Raw genomic sequence first — 17,181 nt, 5'->3', positions numbered from 1 at the left:
CTTTTTTCTCTATTGCTCCCTATAGTGATACAAAAATTTATAGTTTCCGCCTTATGCTGCAGAAAATATTTCAATGCAGCCTACCAGAAAAATGTAATATAAGTCTCCCTTTTTTAGCAATAGAAAAGTCTGACTATGGCCCAAAATTCTCCAGAGGAGCCATCTGTAAAACAATATGAACCGCCTTAGATTCAGCTAAGGGGGTCAATATCTCAGGCAAGAAAACTCTCCTACCCATCCCTAAGAAGCTCATCTGAACTGCTTTCAAGAGCAGGGTATTCTAATTCCACTGAATCTATAAAGGAGAAAGAATACCAGGACAATAAGGAAAAAACATTCCCAAGACTGTAATATGGCATCTCCTTGGCATATAACAATACCTACGCATCCAGTGATGACGTTTTAGAGATGGCATTTCCCCCTCCATCTATCTCCCTCCCTCACTCCTTTCCTCTCTCTCTGTCTCTCTCTCCATCTCTCTCTCCATCTCTTTGTCTCTGTGCCTCTGTCTGTCTCTCTCTCACACACACACATATTAGTAACAGAAAAGGCATGTCAAAGAACTGAGCCAAGGAAAACTGGGCTGTTCTCAACTCAAAAGACGCAGAGCTTCTGCCGGGTCTGTAAGCAGCCTTCCCTTTTGACCATCGGCATATTGACAGAGGAGGTCTTAAACTCATCCTTCTGCTGTACCATGGCAGAGGAGTTCACAGAGCCAGGAACATACAGGAAAAATCATGGAAGCAAAATACAGTGCCTCCATGTAATATTAAGTACCATACTTACTTCTCTTGAATCAGAAAAAGTTTTAAGGTGATGTCCAAGGTCCAATTTCTCTTTCTCCTCTTTAAACATAAGTGCCATAATTGGACAAGTACTTTTGCCCTACCTTCATCCCAATGATTTATGAAATAAATCTCTAATCACCTAGTTTCTCTTGTCCATTCTCTCCACTGAAAGTCTGGACTCCCCACCACCCACCCCTGCTCCCACCTTCCACCATTTCGAATATTAGTCCATTCTCAAGGACTGACTCCAATGCCACTTTCCCTATATGAAGTCTTCCCTCATGCCTTCCTTCTCTGGGTTTCTAAAGCATTTTAGTTGTATATTTTAGTGGCAGGTACAACTTTCTTCCCTTTTTTTAGTGGGTCTTTTTTTTATAGGTTTTTATGAGTACAGCATTTTCCCTGCTAGACTACATTCTCATGGCAGGAGCTAGGACCTACTCATTTTTGTAACCACAAAGCTTCTAAACAGAGGGCCCTGTCTACCAATCAAGATGCTCTGGGCTATTAGTAAACCTCAACTCAAATTGGCTTATACAAATTGCAGGAAATCCAGAGGTGGGACAGTCTTCAGGTATGGCTCTGGTTCCATTTCTATGCCATTCCCTCAGCTCTCTAACTCCCTTATGTGTTGCCTTTGTCCCCAAATTGGTTTCCCTCATGGTTATCATCATAATCTATTATTTGAATGTTTACTCGTGCTAGCATGGTGCTAAAAATTTTTACATTAACCCCCTCATTTAATCCAATTAAACTTAAATCCTATTAAATTTACCCTTATAGCAGTAAATTTACACCTAAAGCAGGTACTATTATTATACCTACATTACAGGTGAGGAAACAGGTTCAGCCAGATAAACGAAATTGCCCAAAGTCCCACAGCTGGAAATGGAACCCAGGAACTTAATCTCCAGAGCTGGTGCTCTCAACCACCAGCTGTCAAAGACAACCCAACAAGAACCAAGAAGGCAGGCCCCACTAATGCCACATTACCAGTCAGCTCACAGAAACTCTGAACGGGCAACATATCAGATGCAGAGGGTGAAAGTGTGGCTGCCAGAATTACAATATAAGCATCATGTATGAATGCCGCTACACATCCTACAACAAGGTTAGGAAACACCTAATAGGTGTTAAGAAGGCATTCAAGACTGGCACCAAGTTGAGACTTTCTCATAGAAGCTAATCAGAAAGACTGGATGGGATTTGGAAAGGCAATGACTTTTCAACATGGGCTTCCAAGTTGTTGAATTCAGACTCCATGCCGGCCCTAAGATTACCTTGTGTACACAGGGTTGGCCACTAGATATTTCAGCCGACCCTGATTTTGGCAACCAACTTTGGAGTTAGTCTGTCTGGGCTCAACCTCAGCTCTGCCATTTGCTAACTGTAACCTTGGACAAGTAACCTCCCCTCTGAGCCTTGCCTTGCTTGCATATAAAATGGGGATAATACTAATAGGACCTACTTCACAGGGTCCTCATGGGGATTAAATGAGACTCCATATGTGAACCCTTTGGCACAGAGTTTGAAATATCATTATTCCATTTAGAATACATGTAGGAAGTGCTTTATGAGCTACACTGATAATTTTTATTCTTATCAAGGGAACATACTGCAGTCGGGTGGGTGTGCTAAATGGGAAAGTGATTCATAGACCTCACCCTCCTGCCTGAGAAAGGCAGCAGCCCAGATCTTCCCCACAACTCCCCCACCCCAACCCCTTCCAGAGGCCCTACATTGGCTGTGTGTTGGGAGGATGCTATGCCCATTCTCCTGGACTCTGGCTAGGCTTCTAGAGAAGAGAGAAAATGCTCACATCAAGGACTCTTCTGAGAAAGGTTAAAAAACATGAGCAAGAAATTTCCTCCCCTAGCTAAAACTTCATGTTCAAGCTCCAAGGTAGAGTCCAAAACAAGGTATATCACTGCTATGTTCCTTATTCACATTCTACATAGAAAAAAAAATGGCTCTCAAATAATTTTCATGAGATGGTAAAGGGACCGAAAGTGTGTCTCACACTACTTTAGAGTCTCCTTCAGCCCTGAGCATGTAACTGGGAACACAGTAGTTACCCAATTAACCTTTACTTTCTAACTCACCAAAATCTTTTGTTTCTTGCTCTATCACAAATGCCTATGGCATAAGTTAATTTGCAGTTTTAGATTTATTTGCAATTACAAAGAAATGAAATAGAATTCTCTCAGGTGAACTGGGAATTTTGGCACCCCAAGACAAACATAATGACCTAAAAGTCCTCAATGAAATATTTAAACGTATACTTTACTATGACACCCAACACTATGCAAACTCTTTCAAGGTAACATTCCTGAGGGTGGAAGAAAATCTACCACCTCTAGTATATTGTACCTGAATACATTTAGTGAATGTGGTACAGTCTATCTACAAGCTTCCACCTTACCAAATACACTCTCTAACCATCACCAAAATCCTGGTACGTGTCCCCACTTCTCAGCACAAATTGAATAGCAGTGAGCCAAAGACATGTCTCATACCACCAAGAGCTCATTCATTTCATTAACTACTAGGAACTACTTACTCCTAATACATGTACTTAATATTAAATGGCAATATCTAGACAGAGTTTTACCTAAATGCCCTTGGGGTTCAGAGCAGGGGTAGGGAGGAGAAATGTTGTGCACAATTCAGATTTTGCACATTTTCCTAGGGAAAACTACAAAGTTTAATGAAAGCTTCGCAGCAAGTACCTTGTCCCCAAAGTTTAAAATCACAGACAGAAGTTTTAAAAATTTCAGAAGGCAAATTTTATTTATTATTTGCTGCACATCTAAATTCGAGCAGTTTCTAAATTTGGTCAGCATGTGCATTATCCAACTTTCCATCGCATATATTTACTTATTTCTACTGGTTTCAGGATTCATTGGGAACTTTTATATTATTTTACATGGGTATTTCAGAAAGCTCCTCCAAGGGACAATTCAGTGAATCTTAATTTTTTTCAACCTTTTTAGATAATATGTGCTCAGGAGCCAATATTTTTTAGAACTCAAGCTAACTGTTACACCTTAGAATAGAAGACGTCAGATTATAACATGCCTAGTTCTAAAAGTCTACAGATACTATCACCAAAATTTCAACCAGTTTGGAGACCCAAGTGTCAATGAGACTAAGGAAGTTTACAAACAGTGGAGAATTTTTTAAAGTTCCATACAGGACGCAATCTGACATTATGTAAAGGAGCCATATGGGTTCCACTAAGATAAGATAGCATGAACCTGGTATCAGTCAATACTACTTCTGGAATTTCTGCAGTGGGCAAAATCACAGCCAGGGATCGACAAGATGGGTGTGATGGTCAAGAGATTCCAGAGGGCTTACTGAAATAGCTAGTTATAGACAGAGGTAACAGTAGTTAACTTTCTTTGATTGGTCTTGGTCTTCCTAATAACTGAAATAAGGCCATCTCCCAATTATATGTTGCACAAACGTATTTCCCAGAAATAGCTGCCCATTCCTCCTTACCACCTTACCCACAGGCTCCCTTGATAGAGAATCTACCCAACATGCCCCTTCTCAAAGAGACTCTCCATAGTTCTTCTGGGGGTGGGGCATGGGAAGGGGGCCACAGAGCTCATGACCTCTTTGGCCACAGCTGACTGGATCTAGAGCAGACTCTGATTCAAGTTGGGCCAATCCGATTATTGTTTCTCTGAATTAAAAATTGAAATAGAGAAACTATGCAGTATCTATTGAGCACTTGAATGGAGAAGACATGTATGCTTTCCTTTAGTGGCCACTTTTTCACAAGCGACATATAAAAACAGATACTGAGAGAGAAATGAGAGAGTGAGAGACTTTGTCCCTATTCCTGATCATTTTCCAACTAACTCAATTCCAGCCCCCCAAGACACCTGGCTATCCTACTTACCCTTAGAGTCTGGGAGGAACTCTTATGTGTTCCTAGTAAATCCCCCATTTTTTTCCTTCAGCATGCTTGAATGTGTTTCTGCTACTTGCAACTACATTCTCCCTTAACCAAGAAGTGATGGAATGAATCAGTAAATAAATGAGCTGGATTCTCAAAGAAGACAAAGAAGAGGTTTCATAGGGCAAAGTTGCTAAGAAAGGCAGAAATCAGGAATGCTGGGACCCAAGAGGGGAAGATCTGACTTTCAGAGACAAGATTTGGAACAATACAAAAGATAATTCCTGAATAGGTGTGAGCATTCCAGTGAGGTCAGAAATTACTTGAAGAGGAAGCTGAGAGATGCCAGTTGAGGGACTCCTGGGTCAGGAGGCCATCTATATACCCTGAAGTTCTTGAAGATGGAGACAAGGTCAGGAAAATTCTAACTGGGTTAATGAGACCATCCTCATTGGGGTCCAATAATCCATAAAAAAGAGCTTCCCCATCCCTGAAGCTCTGCTCTTGTGGACCCAGCAAATGTGTCAAAATCATAACCACCTTAAAGGATCTGCTGGGCCTTTAATGAGCATCCTAAGAGATAATCTCTCTCTGCCACCTGTGGTTTTAATTTTCCAGCCAGTCCTGGAGTTGCTTCCTCTTAGCCTTCTGGATGGCTTTCCAAGATAGGAGTGTTCCTTTGGCATTCTCCCCTGTTCATTCACTTGACAAGAACGTATTTGCTCCTTCCTGCTTGCTCTCTATCCTCTGTTGCTCCCAGCAACACGCTCCCTTCCTCATTCTTGCTTTCCATCCTTTCTGTATACCTCCTTGACAACATCCTTAAGATACTGTCAGGGAGCACACTACTACTTACACTCTATATTAGGTCTTCCACTTCAGCACCAAATTCCCTGGTTTTTAAGCAAATCTGTTGTTTTCCCTTTCAAGACAGTGGGAACACAATTTTGGAGCTAGGCATACCTGAGATTCAAATCCCAGCTCTCTTTAATGGTGAGACCTCAGGCAGACCACTTAATCTCTCTGTGCCTTGTTTCTCATCTGTAAAATGGGGATGCCACATGTCTTGCAGGGCTGTTGAGCTCATGCACATGGAAAGCAACTAGTAAGTTCCTGGTACATAGCAGGAGCTCAGAAATGCTTATCCAGGGCTTCCCTGGTGGCGCAGTGGTTGAGAGTCTGCCTGCCGATGCAGGGGACACGGGTTCGTACCCCGGTCCGGAAGGATCCCGCATGACACGGAGCGGCTGGGCCCGTGAGCCATGCCGCTGAGCCTGTGCGTCTGGAGCCTGTGCTCCGCAACGGGAGAAGCCACAGCAGTGGGAGGCCCGCCGACCGCAAAAAAAAAAAAAAAAAAAAAAAATGCTTATCCAACCTCCCTTTCAAGATCAATGTGAGACAGAAACAAAAAGCACCATAAAAGGTCAGTTTAAAAAATAAGTTTCATTTTCTTTACAGGTTGTCCATCTCCTTATAAGACTGATCTCTATTTACCAAATGTCTACATCTAAAACAATTCAAGGTATTTGAAAAGTCATGGTTACTAGTCCAGGTCAAGATTTTTTTAAAGACATCTTTCACAATTCTTTCCCACACAATGATGAGTCGTTTTGCCTTTTAAATCATTATTTTTACATAAATATATAAATTCTGATCATCACTTCACAAAGTGAATAAATTGAGTATAGGCAAAGAATCAAGAAAGATGAAGATATAGTAACCATCCAATTAACTCAGGGTTTCTCAACCTTGCATCTATTGACACTGTTGGACAGATAATATGGCGGGGGTGGGAGGAGTCTACACATGCATTGTAGGACGTTTAGCAGCATGCCTGGAGCCTACCCACTAGATTCCAGCAGCATACCCCACCCAGTTGCAACAACCAAATGTCCCCAGACGTGGTCAAATGTGCCCTGGGGGGCAAAATTGCCCCCAGTTGAGAAACACTAAGTTAATTTGATCAATGTATATTGCAGAGTCAGACAGTACAAGCCCAGCCATGGGTTTATAAGACAGGAAGTAGCTGCTTAAGTCATTACTTCTTCTCTCCAGAATATTCCTACTGAAAAAACAAAATGGCTGCATGTCACTTCCAAGATACAATCAAATGCTGGCTTCACAGAAAAATAGAGAAGAAATTGCACGTGCCAGAATTCTGTTTGTCAGGCTGCTCTAGCTCTTGGCTGCATGCCCACATTCTGCCTAAAACCTACTTCCCGAACTTTTGAGAATGCTTTCCACAGCTTTCAGAACCTGACCTTTAGAGCAGCTTTATCTATGTGTGTGTGAAATAGATTTACAATTTTCTCTACTCCTGCAAAGCCAAACCACTTATTGAGTCCAAATGCCAACTGGGGATGGTGGGAATTTGCACACAGATGTCAGTGGACTCCAAAATAACAACACAGGAGCTCCACCTGCAACTAATTATAGAAACTGAAATTGCACTCTGGCCAGAAGAGGCCAGGTTCAGAACCCACCCCATCTGCTTTGGCCGATAAAATCACTGTTACTTCTTCTCCTGTCAATATAGACTTGCTTCTTAAATTCCTCTGGGGATGTTGTCTATAGGGAATTTTATTAGGCAGTGAATACTTTGGGGGTGACCAATTCCCTCTGCCTTCCCCTCCCCTCACTCCCCTCAATAAGTGCCTTCAGCACAAGTGAGACTAAAGTGAGACTAAAATAATCTATTCATTGAAATATTCCAAAATATGAAATATTCCAAAATGTTTTCTTTGGTTGATTGTGTGCTGTTGCTATCCCATAGCCAAAATAAAGTGATCCAGAGAGAAAATGGAAGATGGAAGTCATTTAGTTCTCCCAAGGTCTGGCATGCAAGAATGTTTATTTTCTTCCCATTAGCCAAGTCTTTCATAAGAAAACCTGGGAATAAAAATCTGTAAGGCTACAAATGCAGTGCACATGGCTGGTCCTAGGGCTGACTGCAAGAGATTACTGAGGCAAAAATCAGCTGACATCTGTGACAAAGATGTATCGCTCACTTCAAATCATTCTCCTACATTCTGGCAAACAAAGAAATCAACTGTTGGATCCGTGCCATCTCATCTATCTTCAGAACCAAAGGAAGTTTTCACCTACCGACAAAAGGCATTTAAAATTGTGGTTTCAGTCTAAGTAGGTCATTGCCTAAGTCTGGACCAAAGTTTTTCCACCTTTCTGGAAAGGTGGACAAAAGCTACTATTCTCTGAAGAGCTGAGGAAGACTATTTCAAGACGAAGAAGATGAAATTTTTTTTTTCTTCTAAGATTCAGCATTCCAAGTTATGTTGTGGTACCAAACTAGTTCATATTCCCTAGTTCTAAATCCATGTGCCTATGTAACATTGGGCAAAACACACACAGGCAGTCGCTCTTCAAATCAGAGTTAAAGTGAAAAAACTTACAGATATGACATATGATTGACTTCTTAATTTCTCAAATCTCTTGATATGACTTACAAGCTCTTAGGACATTTGGAGAAAGAGGGTGACTAAGGACAGCTCAAGTCAGCGCAGTGGACACCTGCTTTTGTCCTAGAGCATTCCTTCACCCTTCATGTCAGTTTCTTTAGAGAATTGCTCCTCTCCCAATGCCTGCAGTTCTAATAGGTCACCAGTCATGGTAACCCCTTCTCACATACCTGTCCCCTGCCACCACACACACTCACTAAGTCCTGGAGAAAGAATATAACCAAGGCAGGACCAAAGTCCTTCCATAAATTTTCTAAATGATAAATGAAGATACAGGGATCTCTTACAGCTTCAATTATGACCTACCACATGAAGGAGAAAATGAGGCTCACACGTACAGGCAGATATTGAGAACCAGAAATGAAGCAATGGGGAGAGACAAAGTCCTGCTACAGTTTGAGGCCCTGGATCCAGTCAACCCCAAGCTCCATACCTGAGCCTTTCTGCAATTTCATTGCAGGAACTAATAAATTTCCATTTTCGCTTATACAGGCTAGCAGTAGCATTCGTGTCACTACTTAAGAGTATTTCCCAATACCATTAGTAAGTAGGTTTCTTCATTCTCATGTGTAAGGTCCTTTAAGGTCTCATTTCACCTCACTGAAATGCACCTATTTTTATGGTTATGATGACTGGTGATAATTAGAATAATAATTAACAGTTCATGATTTTCTATGTTTTATCAGTTAGGAAGGTACTAAGCTGCAAGTAATAGGATACCCAACCAGCAGTGACTTAAACAACTGGGGGTTTATTTTCTCACATGACTAGAAGTCTGGAGGCAGGCCATTGCTGGGGCTGGTGCAACTGCTCAGAGATGGTAAGACATATGTCTCTATGCTTTTCTTGTCCTTCCTTCCATGGTTACTAACAGGCAACATATTGACACTAAAGACAGAAAGAAGGAGGAAGGAGCACTGCTGGTGACATTTATTCCTTTATCAGGAAAATAAAAGTTTGCCTAGAATCTCCCAGATTTCCACTTGAGTTTCATTGGTCAGTCACCTCAGGAAGGGGAGGAGGAGCCTGAAGGTGAGCCACTAATCAGGCATCATTAGGATATTAGAAGGCCCAGCCACTGAAGGAAACTTTGACCACACTGAAAGGGTTCATCCACTTCAGAAGTCTCAAACTTAATGTCACAATTCCAGAGCTGCTCTTAAAGAAGTCTTTCCCAAAGTATGGCCTTTATACCCTTAGTTCTAGGAATATTTATAGTTTGTGACAGATAGGATTTGTATGTGTATATATATATATATATATATATATATATATATATATGTATGTATATATTCACTTCACTCCCTTTCTGCTTTGTAGGGAGTAGATTTCCCTGACCCCACTGACTTTGGACTTGGCCACATAACATGCTTTAGTCAACAGGATGTTAGTGGACATGATGCAAGCAGAGGCGTTAAATGCATCTATGTGGTTTGGTTGGATCACTTGGTGTCTGTGATCCACCATCAGAAGATAAAGCCCTGAATAGCTGCTGTTCCAAAGAGAATGTGGAAACACGTGGAACGTACCTGAATCCCACTTTCAGCCTAGAGCCTGGTGCTCAGAGTCCAGACCTGCCCAACTAAGTTGCAGCCAACCTGTAAATGTGTAAGGGAGAGGTAAATGCTTATCTTCTTAAGCTAGCAGGTTTTGGTATGGCTTGTTAGACAGCATTACTGCAGCAATAGCTGCCTAATACATAAATGCTCAGTTTAAGACAAAGTTTCATGGTCAAGTAAGTTTGGGAAATTGCTGGGTTAAGCAAGTTTAATAAATATGTTTAACTGCAAGAGTTAGAGCATTTCACATGCTGATATGTTATATTAGTCTGCTAGGACTGCCAAAACAAAGTACCACAAACTGGGTGGTTTAAACAATAGAAATTTATTGTCTCGCAGTTCTGGAGGCCAGAAGTTCGAGATCAAGGTGTCAGCAGGGTTCTTCCTTCTCAGGACTGTGAGGGAAGGATCCGTTCCAGGCGTATCTCTTTGGCTTATAGATGGCCATCTTCACCCTGTCTCTTCCACTGGTCTTCTCTCTGTGCATGTCTATGCCTGTGTCCAAATTTCTCCTTTTAATAAGGACACCAGTCATATTGGATTAGGCCCACCCTAAGGACCTCATTTTAACTTGATTACCTCTGTAAAGACCTTATTTCCAAATAAAGTCACATTCTGAAGTACTGAGGGTTAAGACCCCAACATATCTTTTTTTAGGGGGGACAGAATTCAACCCAAAATATAGTGTTTGAATTTCTAGGAGAGGAGTATCTAGTATGTAGTGTCTTAAGTTTATTTGACCAGAAGATCCCCTTTGGAAAGTGTCATTTCCCTGGACACGCTTTGGAAACCTGGCTTTGAGGGATCCATGGATCTCAGAGTAGTAGAAGGAATGGTGCCCAAAAGAAGATATAGGGATAAGACAGATCTGAGGAGTGAATATATTTAAGTACCACCCACAAACCTGATGGGACCCGACTCTCCAGGGATAAGCCCTTGATCTCGTAAACACTCAGTACTCAAGGTTACTGCAGCTGCATTTAACTGTCAATGGACACCCCTTCACAATGCAGCTGCCTCAACACCTTTTCAGCAGGAGATAGAATTAATTCTGTCACCCACTTCCAACTGGTACAACTCTTCATATCTGGACACTCACAGTGAAATGAATATTTTAGAACAGAGTTGAATGACCTCTGTTGAAATGGCCCTGCAGTTATGTAAATAAAAGAAAAAATAATAATGAAGGAAACACGGAAATGTGATCCACCTCGACCTTTTCAAGTTACAGGCTCAAAATGAGAATCAATAAATCATATATGAAACTAGCTCTAAAACTCATCAAAAACCCTTATTAATATTGATTTAGAGTAGATTATTTTCTATTGTGTTAAGCCAGAAATAGAAATTATCACATAACCATTGCTTAAAAGCCATAACATTCCCCAGACAGGTTTACTTACACTTCTTAGGTTACGTTTCCCAGTGACCTTGTCCCACTTCTGCACACACACGAGATGGGTAAATATTAGATCTAGTACAATCTTCCAGAGTATGATGCTATTTATATTCATGAAGATCCTTGACTAGCCATGCATGAATTAGGAAAATGTCTAAAAACTGCTTTATGTACGCCTAATTTGGAAAAAATAATCCAATAAAAATACAAAGTTTGGGACTTCCCTCGTGGCGCAGTGGTTAAGAATCCGCCTGCCAATGCAGGGGACACGGGTTCGAGCCCTGGTCCAGGAAGATCCCACATGCCACAGAACAACGAAGCCCGTGCACCACAACTACTGAGCCTGTGCTCTAGAGCCAGCGAGCCACAACTACTGAGCCCACGTACCACAACTACTGAAGCCCGCGCGCCTAGAGCCTGTGCTCCGCAATGAGAAGCCACCGCAATGAGAAGCCCGTGCACCACAACGAAGAGTAGCCCCCGCTCGCCACAACTAGAGAAAGCCTGCACTCAGCAATGCAGACCCAACACAGCCAAATATAAATAAATAAATAATAATAATTTTAAAAATACAAAATTAATAATTGCATTAAAAATCCAGGGATATGAAAAGTTATAACCTATATGCACAAAACTGCAAGATATAAGTCCTTATGAACTTTCTGAAAATGTATTTTCTACCATGTTTTCTCTCTCTGATCTCCATTGTATGGGTAAATAGAATGGGGTTGTAAAGAAAAGACCACCATATCATCTTTTAGAGAAAAACGGGTCACTTAACTTCCCCATACACAGTTGCATTCTCTTGCCCCCAACATCCACTCTAACCCCACAGGCCATTAAAAATAAAAAGAGGACTACCTCAAGTGGCAGCCTAACATCTATTCTAAATCTTTTCTCCTCATCTCTCCCCAAATCAGTCTACAGGTGTGACACTGACAGCACGAGACTCCACCCCACTCTTCCTCCAACAAGAAAATACATCGTGAAGCAAAAAGCTCAAGTGCTGGAATACAGATAACTCTGCATCCATGCACTCTGGTTTCTACAAACAAACCAAAAATTCCACACATCAGTACTGCAACTTAGTATCCCAAATGTATTTCTATATATGCAGATCTTTGTGGCTGAGCAGTAGGGCCTTGGAGAGAACCTAGGAAGTGTGAATGGGAAGGGGGTCTGGGGTGGAATATCCATCCAGGAACCTGGGCATCTACCCTTCACACATAAGAAATTTGGTCATAGCCACCTACCCATTGGCTCCAAGGTCTGCACTTCCTTTAACACAGGGCGGGTGTTCAACATCCTCCCTTAGATCTGGAGTTGGGTTCAGCTTCCTCTGACAGAACCAAAAGGACTTCAAAATACACTGCAAAGGAATTGATGAATGGGAGACCTCTGTAACACTGCACATAAGGGTGAAAGGTCTGTGCCTGTGATCATTAAATTCACAGAACTATGAATTTCATATATAAAAGCATTCAAATATCCTCACCTCCACACTATAATGGACCTGCTTCCCATTTCTATTCACATAGCACAATTCAAATCATTTTAGATCACCTGAATTTAGTTAGTGAAATTCTAATTATCCAAATACCCCCTGGTAGAACTACATTTGTTGTTGTGGTTGTTAAGAAACCACAATCAAGTGTTGTTTCTCTCTTTTACATTCTTTTCTTCCATACAGAAAAGTTTAAGAAGAAATAAATTCCTAATTAAGAACAAAAATCATAATTAAACTAAATTACATTCTTAATCATTCTATCAAAACTAGTCATGTTTTTCACCTAACATATGAAGTGTGATCTTCCTATCATACTAAGATTCTATTCATAGATCAGTGATCCTATAAGGAGGTAGTAAGCATAAAGTTAAGATCTTACATGTTGGCATAAAATAGACCAAAGCCTTAAAGCCCAGCTCTGTCACTTACCAGCTGTGTGAACTTGGGCAAGCTGCTTATTCTCTCTACATTTATTCTTAATCTGTAAAATGAGAAAAAATCTAGCACCTACCTCAGATGATTGATGCAAACACTAAATAAGATGATGTACACAAAGCTGTAAGCACAATGCCTAGTACATAGTAAGCCCCCAACTGATGTCTACTGATTGCAGTAGCAGTAATAATAGAAACAGCAGCAACGGCAGAACTCTGGATTCTTCCCCAAACTTTATTTCATCTCGCTCCACTTTCTGATAAATATAAAAACTCCACTGGTAGAAATTTTTAGTGCTCCTTCATATCTGACTCTCCTCTCCTTCCTGGAAAGAAGAGAGGACTACACCTCACACCCCCTTGCATTTGTGTCACTTCCAGTCCAAGGAACTGAAAAGCCAATGTGCCACCACAGGCACTCTTTTCCTCTGCCGTAGCAACACTTGAAGCCACGTGCCAAGATGAGGAAAGCCTGGATCCTGAGTCACTACCTGGAGGAGAGCTACCCTGGCGAGTCACTTGACCTGCTTCATAACTTCAGGTGAATAAGAAATAAATCTCTGATGGGTTAAGCCACTGAGATTTGAGGTCTGTTGATTACTGCAGCAGGATCGACCCTATTCTGACCAACAGGTATTCATATACCCCTGAAAGGGATCCTGATATACTTCTGTGGCAGGGGGGCACTTCAGTTTTTTTAAATACCTTGCTTTTTGTCAATTTTTATATTCTTCACTTTGTAATACTACTTCATATTGCAAGTAAATTGACTTTTCAAAATCTCCATGCCTCTTCCTCCTTTTATATTTTTAACCTAAAAAAGAAAATAATTATAGTTTACTTATATTTAATATACAGATTAAGACTAGGGCTTTCACTGGGTCATATGTTGCATAGTCATATGTCACCCACAGTAACCAAGGTAGCCTGTGATCATAGTAGGTTCCAGAACAAGGAAGAGGTTCCCTCAAATATTCACTTGCTTCTGGCTAAGGTAACATGGGACAGTTAAGTGGAATTGTGGATATTACCTGCTTTAAACTGAACTATGTCTTACAAAATAGACAAGGCGCTTAAAATGTTTTTAGTCAAAGCAAAAAGGTTTTGTGTGTCGTTAAAATGTACCTCAATAAATTATTTATTTTATTTTTTCTTTTCCATATTAATTCTTTGTGAATGTCAAAGAAGAAACATAATATATTGGCACAGTAGCACATTGTGTAATTTATAAATAAATATACATGTATAAGTAGGGATCTGTGCTCAAAAATTTTTTTAATGATAAAACCATAAGAAACAAGTAATTTTGCAGCTGACAGTTTTAAAAATGGCTTCCAAACTTTTTGTCATTGCTTGCATCATTCCTAAACTGCTTTAACCATTTTCCAAAACAACTAAAAAAGGAAGAAAACCAGTACAGAACTGGGGAAATGGACTTCATAAACCAGCAAAGTCAGAAAAAAGCAGAAATGATAGTGAAGGGCATTGATTTGACTTAGGAATGAAGAACAAAGCTTTCTGTTCCAACCAAAAATCATATTTGCACATCTGAAAACCAGCAAAGGCTCTGTCAGATAATCAAAGGGATAAGGTGATTGCTTTCTGCACATAGAAGGAAAACGAAGAGCAGATTCTCAGATAATCAAAGGGATAAGGTGATTGCTTTCCGCACATAGAAGGAAAACGAAGAGCAGATTCTCATACAGATCAGAAATGCTTCTACAAACGCTTGGACTCCAAAGGGGTGGCAGCCAGGGAAACAGATAGAAGGCAGCAGATGACCCCAAGAAAGGCAGAGAGCTTCCTTAGGACAGCATCAGGACCAACTATCAGAGAATGACTAGTTCAGCCAAGTTAAAATTACCTCCAGCTTCTACAGAAAGTTAAATGACATCTGGGAATTTTTTCCAGCCAAATGGCACAACAGCCTCTACTTCCCATCTCTTAACATTTATCTCACTGCTAATAAGAGGTGAAGCTGGGATATAAACCCAGGCATGTCTTACTCCAAAGCCCCTATGAACAGCAGCATATAAATGAGCCTCACAGTATAGGTAGGATTTGAAAATGAAGACTAGCTGGGACTGAACAAAAAGAGGCAGGGAGAGGGGATGCTGAGAAGGCCACGAATGGAAAGGAACAGAAGGGAAAGGAGGTGGGAAACTTTGAGTATGTGCAAGAATTACCAAGTGGTAGTGCAGGTAGCACAGAAGATGTGGAAGGAGGTGGTATGAGATAAGACTGGAAAGGCTGGCTCAGGCATTCCAGTAGAAGGTACTGTAGGCTCAGCCAGAGGTACACTTCATTCTGGAGGCAATGAGTAATTATTGAGAGCTTTAAAGCAGGAGAATGGCATAACTGCAGGTAGACAATGGGAAAACTAATCTTGCTATGACGTGGAAGATGGATCAAAAAAGAGTAAGCACATAGTAGGTGCTTAATTAATATTGAATGAATAAAGGTAGAAAGACCAGGTTAAAATTTATTGTGTTTCTCTAACATGACATCAAACCCATCCTATCCAATCCCATTTAATATTGTTCAGTTTGCTATTTAGTGAACCAACTTCCCTCATTCTAGAAGGAAATGTTGCTGGTGCATTAAAAAAAAAATCAATTCACCAGTCAAATGTGGCCCTCTAAATGTTGCTGTTAAAGTGTCTACTCTTGGGCTTCCCTGGTGGCGCAGTGGTTGAGAGTCCGCCTGCCAATGCAGGGGACGTGGGTTCGTGCCCCGGTCCGGGAGGATCCCACATGCCGCGGAGTGGCTGGGCCCGTGAGCCATGGCTGCTGAGCCTGCGCGTCCAGAGCCTGTGCTCCGCAACGGGAGAGGCCACAGCAGTGAGAGGCCCACGTACTGCCAAAAAAAAAGTGTCTACTCTTGCAAAAATCAACGTTTTCCTCTTCTATTCAGAAGGAAGTACATCTGAGCTGCTCTTGTGACTACTGAAAAAGAAAACAAAAATAACCAAGTATAAAGTTAGCCAATGAGGAGTGATCCCCCCTCTTCCGCAACAATGTGAAAAGGTTATTGGAAAACAAGGAGATCACAAGCTGTAACCTTATATTTCCTATGCCCTCTGCTAGTCTCCGAGTCAAACACATACTAAGCCATAGCTATCTTGATGATGCCAAACTTTCTTCTGCACAGGCCGTGGTACCATCTGCAAACCATCAACTACTCCGTGAGAAGCCACGGCTGAAAAACACTGAGATGAGTCATAACCTACCTGATTTTCTTCATGGGAAACCCTCATCTGCTCCTTGAGGACAGACATCCGGGCTGCCTCTTCTTTCCTCAAGACTCTCTCCTTCTTGAGCTCAGGACTCCAGAAAGTCTTAATACTGTTCATGGAAGACCCCAACTTGCTGTCCTTGATGTCTAACTCTTTCCGGAGGAGGTCATTCTCTCTCTGAAGTTCCTTGAGCTGGGCTTGAAGGTCCAACATTGTGCTATCCCTTACCTGCCTCAACATGGAGGGGACCTGGTGGTGGTGATGATGGGATGAGCTGGTCAGACCGCCATGTTGATCCGTGTATGAAAGGACATCTGTGTGGGAAAGTCCAGCAGAGGCAATATTGGGACTACTCCCCATAGCTGTGACTCGGCCTCCATATACAGCTCGATTTGTGGCCCTTCCCAGAGTCATGGTGCCCTTTGGGTAAGTTGTTGAAGCCACTCCCTCATGATCACTCAGATACATGGGTCCAGACGTAGCATAGGCTGCATTAAGGGACTGGATATTCTCCATGGACAGAGTCTTGCCTGTTCCTCCACCTCCCCCACTACTTGTTCTTCGGTGGCCCAAACGAGGAGACCTTGGCAAACGAGGAGATCTGGAAGGGCTACCTTCCAGATTGGTGATTGTTCTTGCACTTCCATACATTTTTCTTCTATTATGAGGTGCTACAGAAGAGAAGGAATGCTACACTAAGTTGGAGATTAAGCCAATATTTCCACTGTTGGCCAGAATTTTCACTGCATTCTTTTCATAGTCTGTACCAGAAAATGCATCCAATCAGAGATCTGAAAAATGAGAAAAAAAGATAATCAAAAACAAATTTCTTTAGAACTCTGACTGTTAATTGCATTATATTTTTAAAATATGTAT

At 41.4% G+C, this 17,181-nt stretch overlaps 1 protein-coding gene across 1 annotated transcript in view; it reads right to left on the bottom strand.

Moving 5' to 3' along the window:
• The window catches only part of ERC2 (ELKS/RAB6-interacting/CAST family member 2), a 610,694-nt gene extending 593,738 nt beyond the window's left edge, over window positions 1-16,956 (bottom strand). The window contains exon 1 of the mRNA XM_060164014.1: window positions 16,300-16,956. Within this exon, the coding sequence (XP_060019997.1) occupies window positions 16,300-16,956 (657 nt within the window). The remainder of the gene's footprint in view (window positions 1-16,299) is intronic.
• Window positions 16,957-17,181: the final 225 nt, after the last annotated feature.

This window comes from Lagenorhynchus albirostris, chromosome 10, assembly GCF_949774975.1.
Source record: "Lagenorhynchus albirostris chromosome 10, mLagAlb1.1, whole genome shotgun sequence".
Lineage (NCBI taxonomy): Eukaryota > Metazoa > Chordata > Mammalia > Artiodactyla > Delphinidae > Lagenorhynchus > Lagenorhynchus albirostris.
This window is presented reverse-complemented; position numbering and strand designations above follow the sequence as displayed.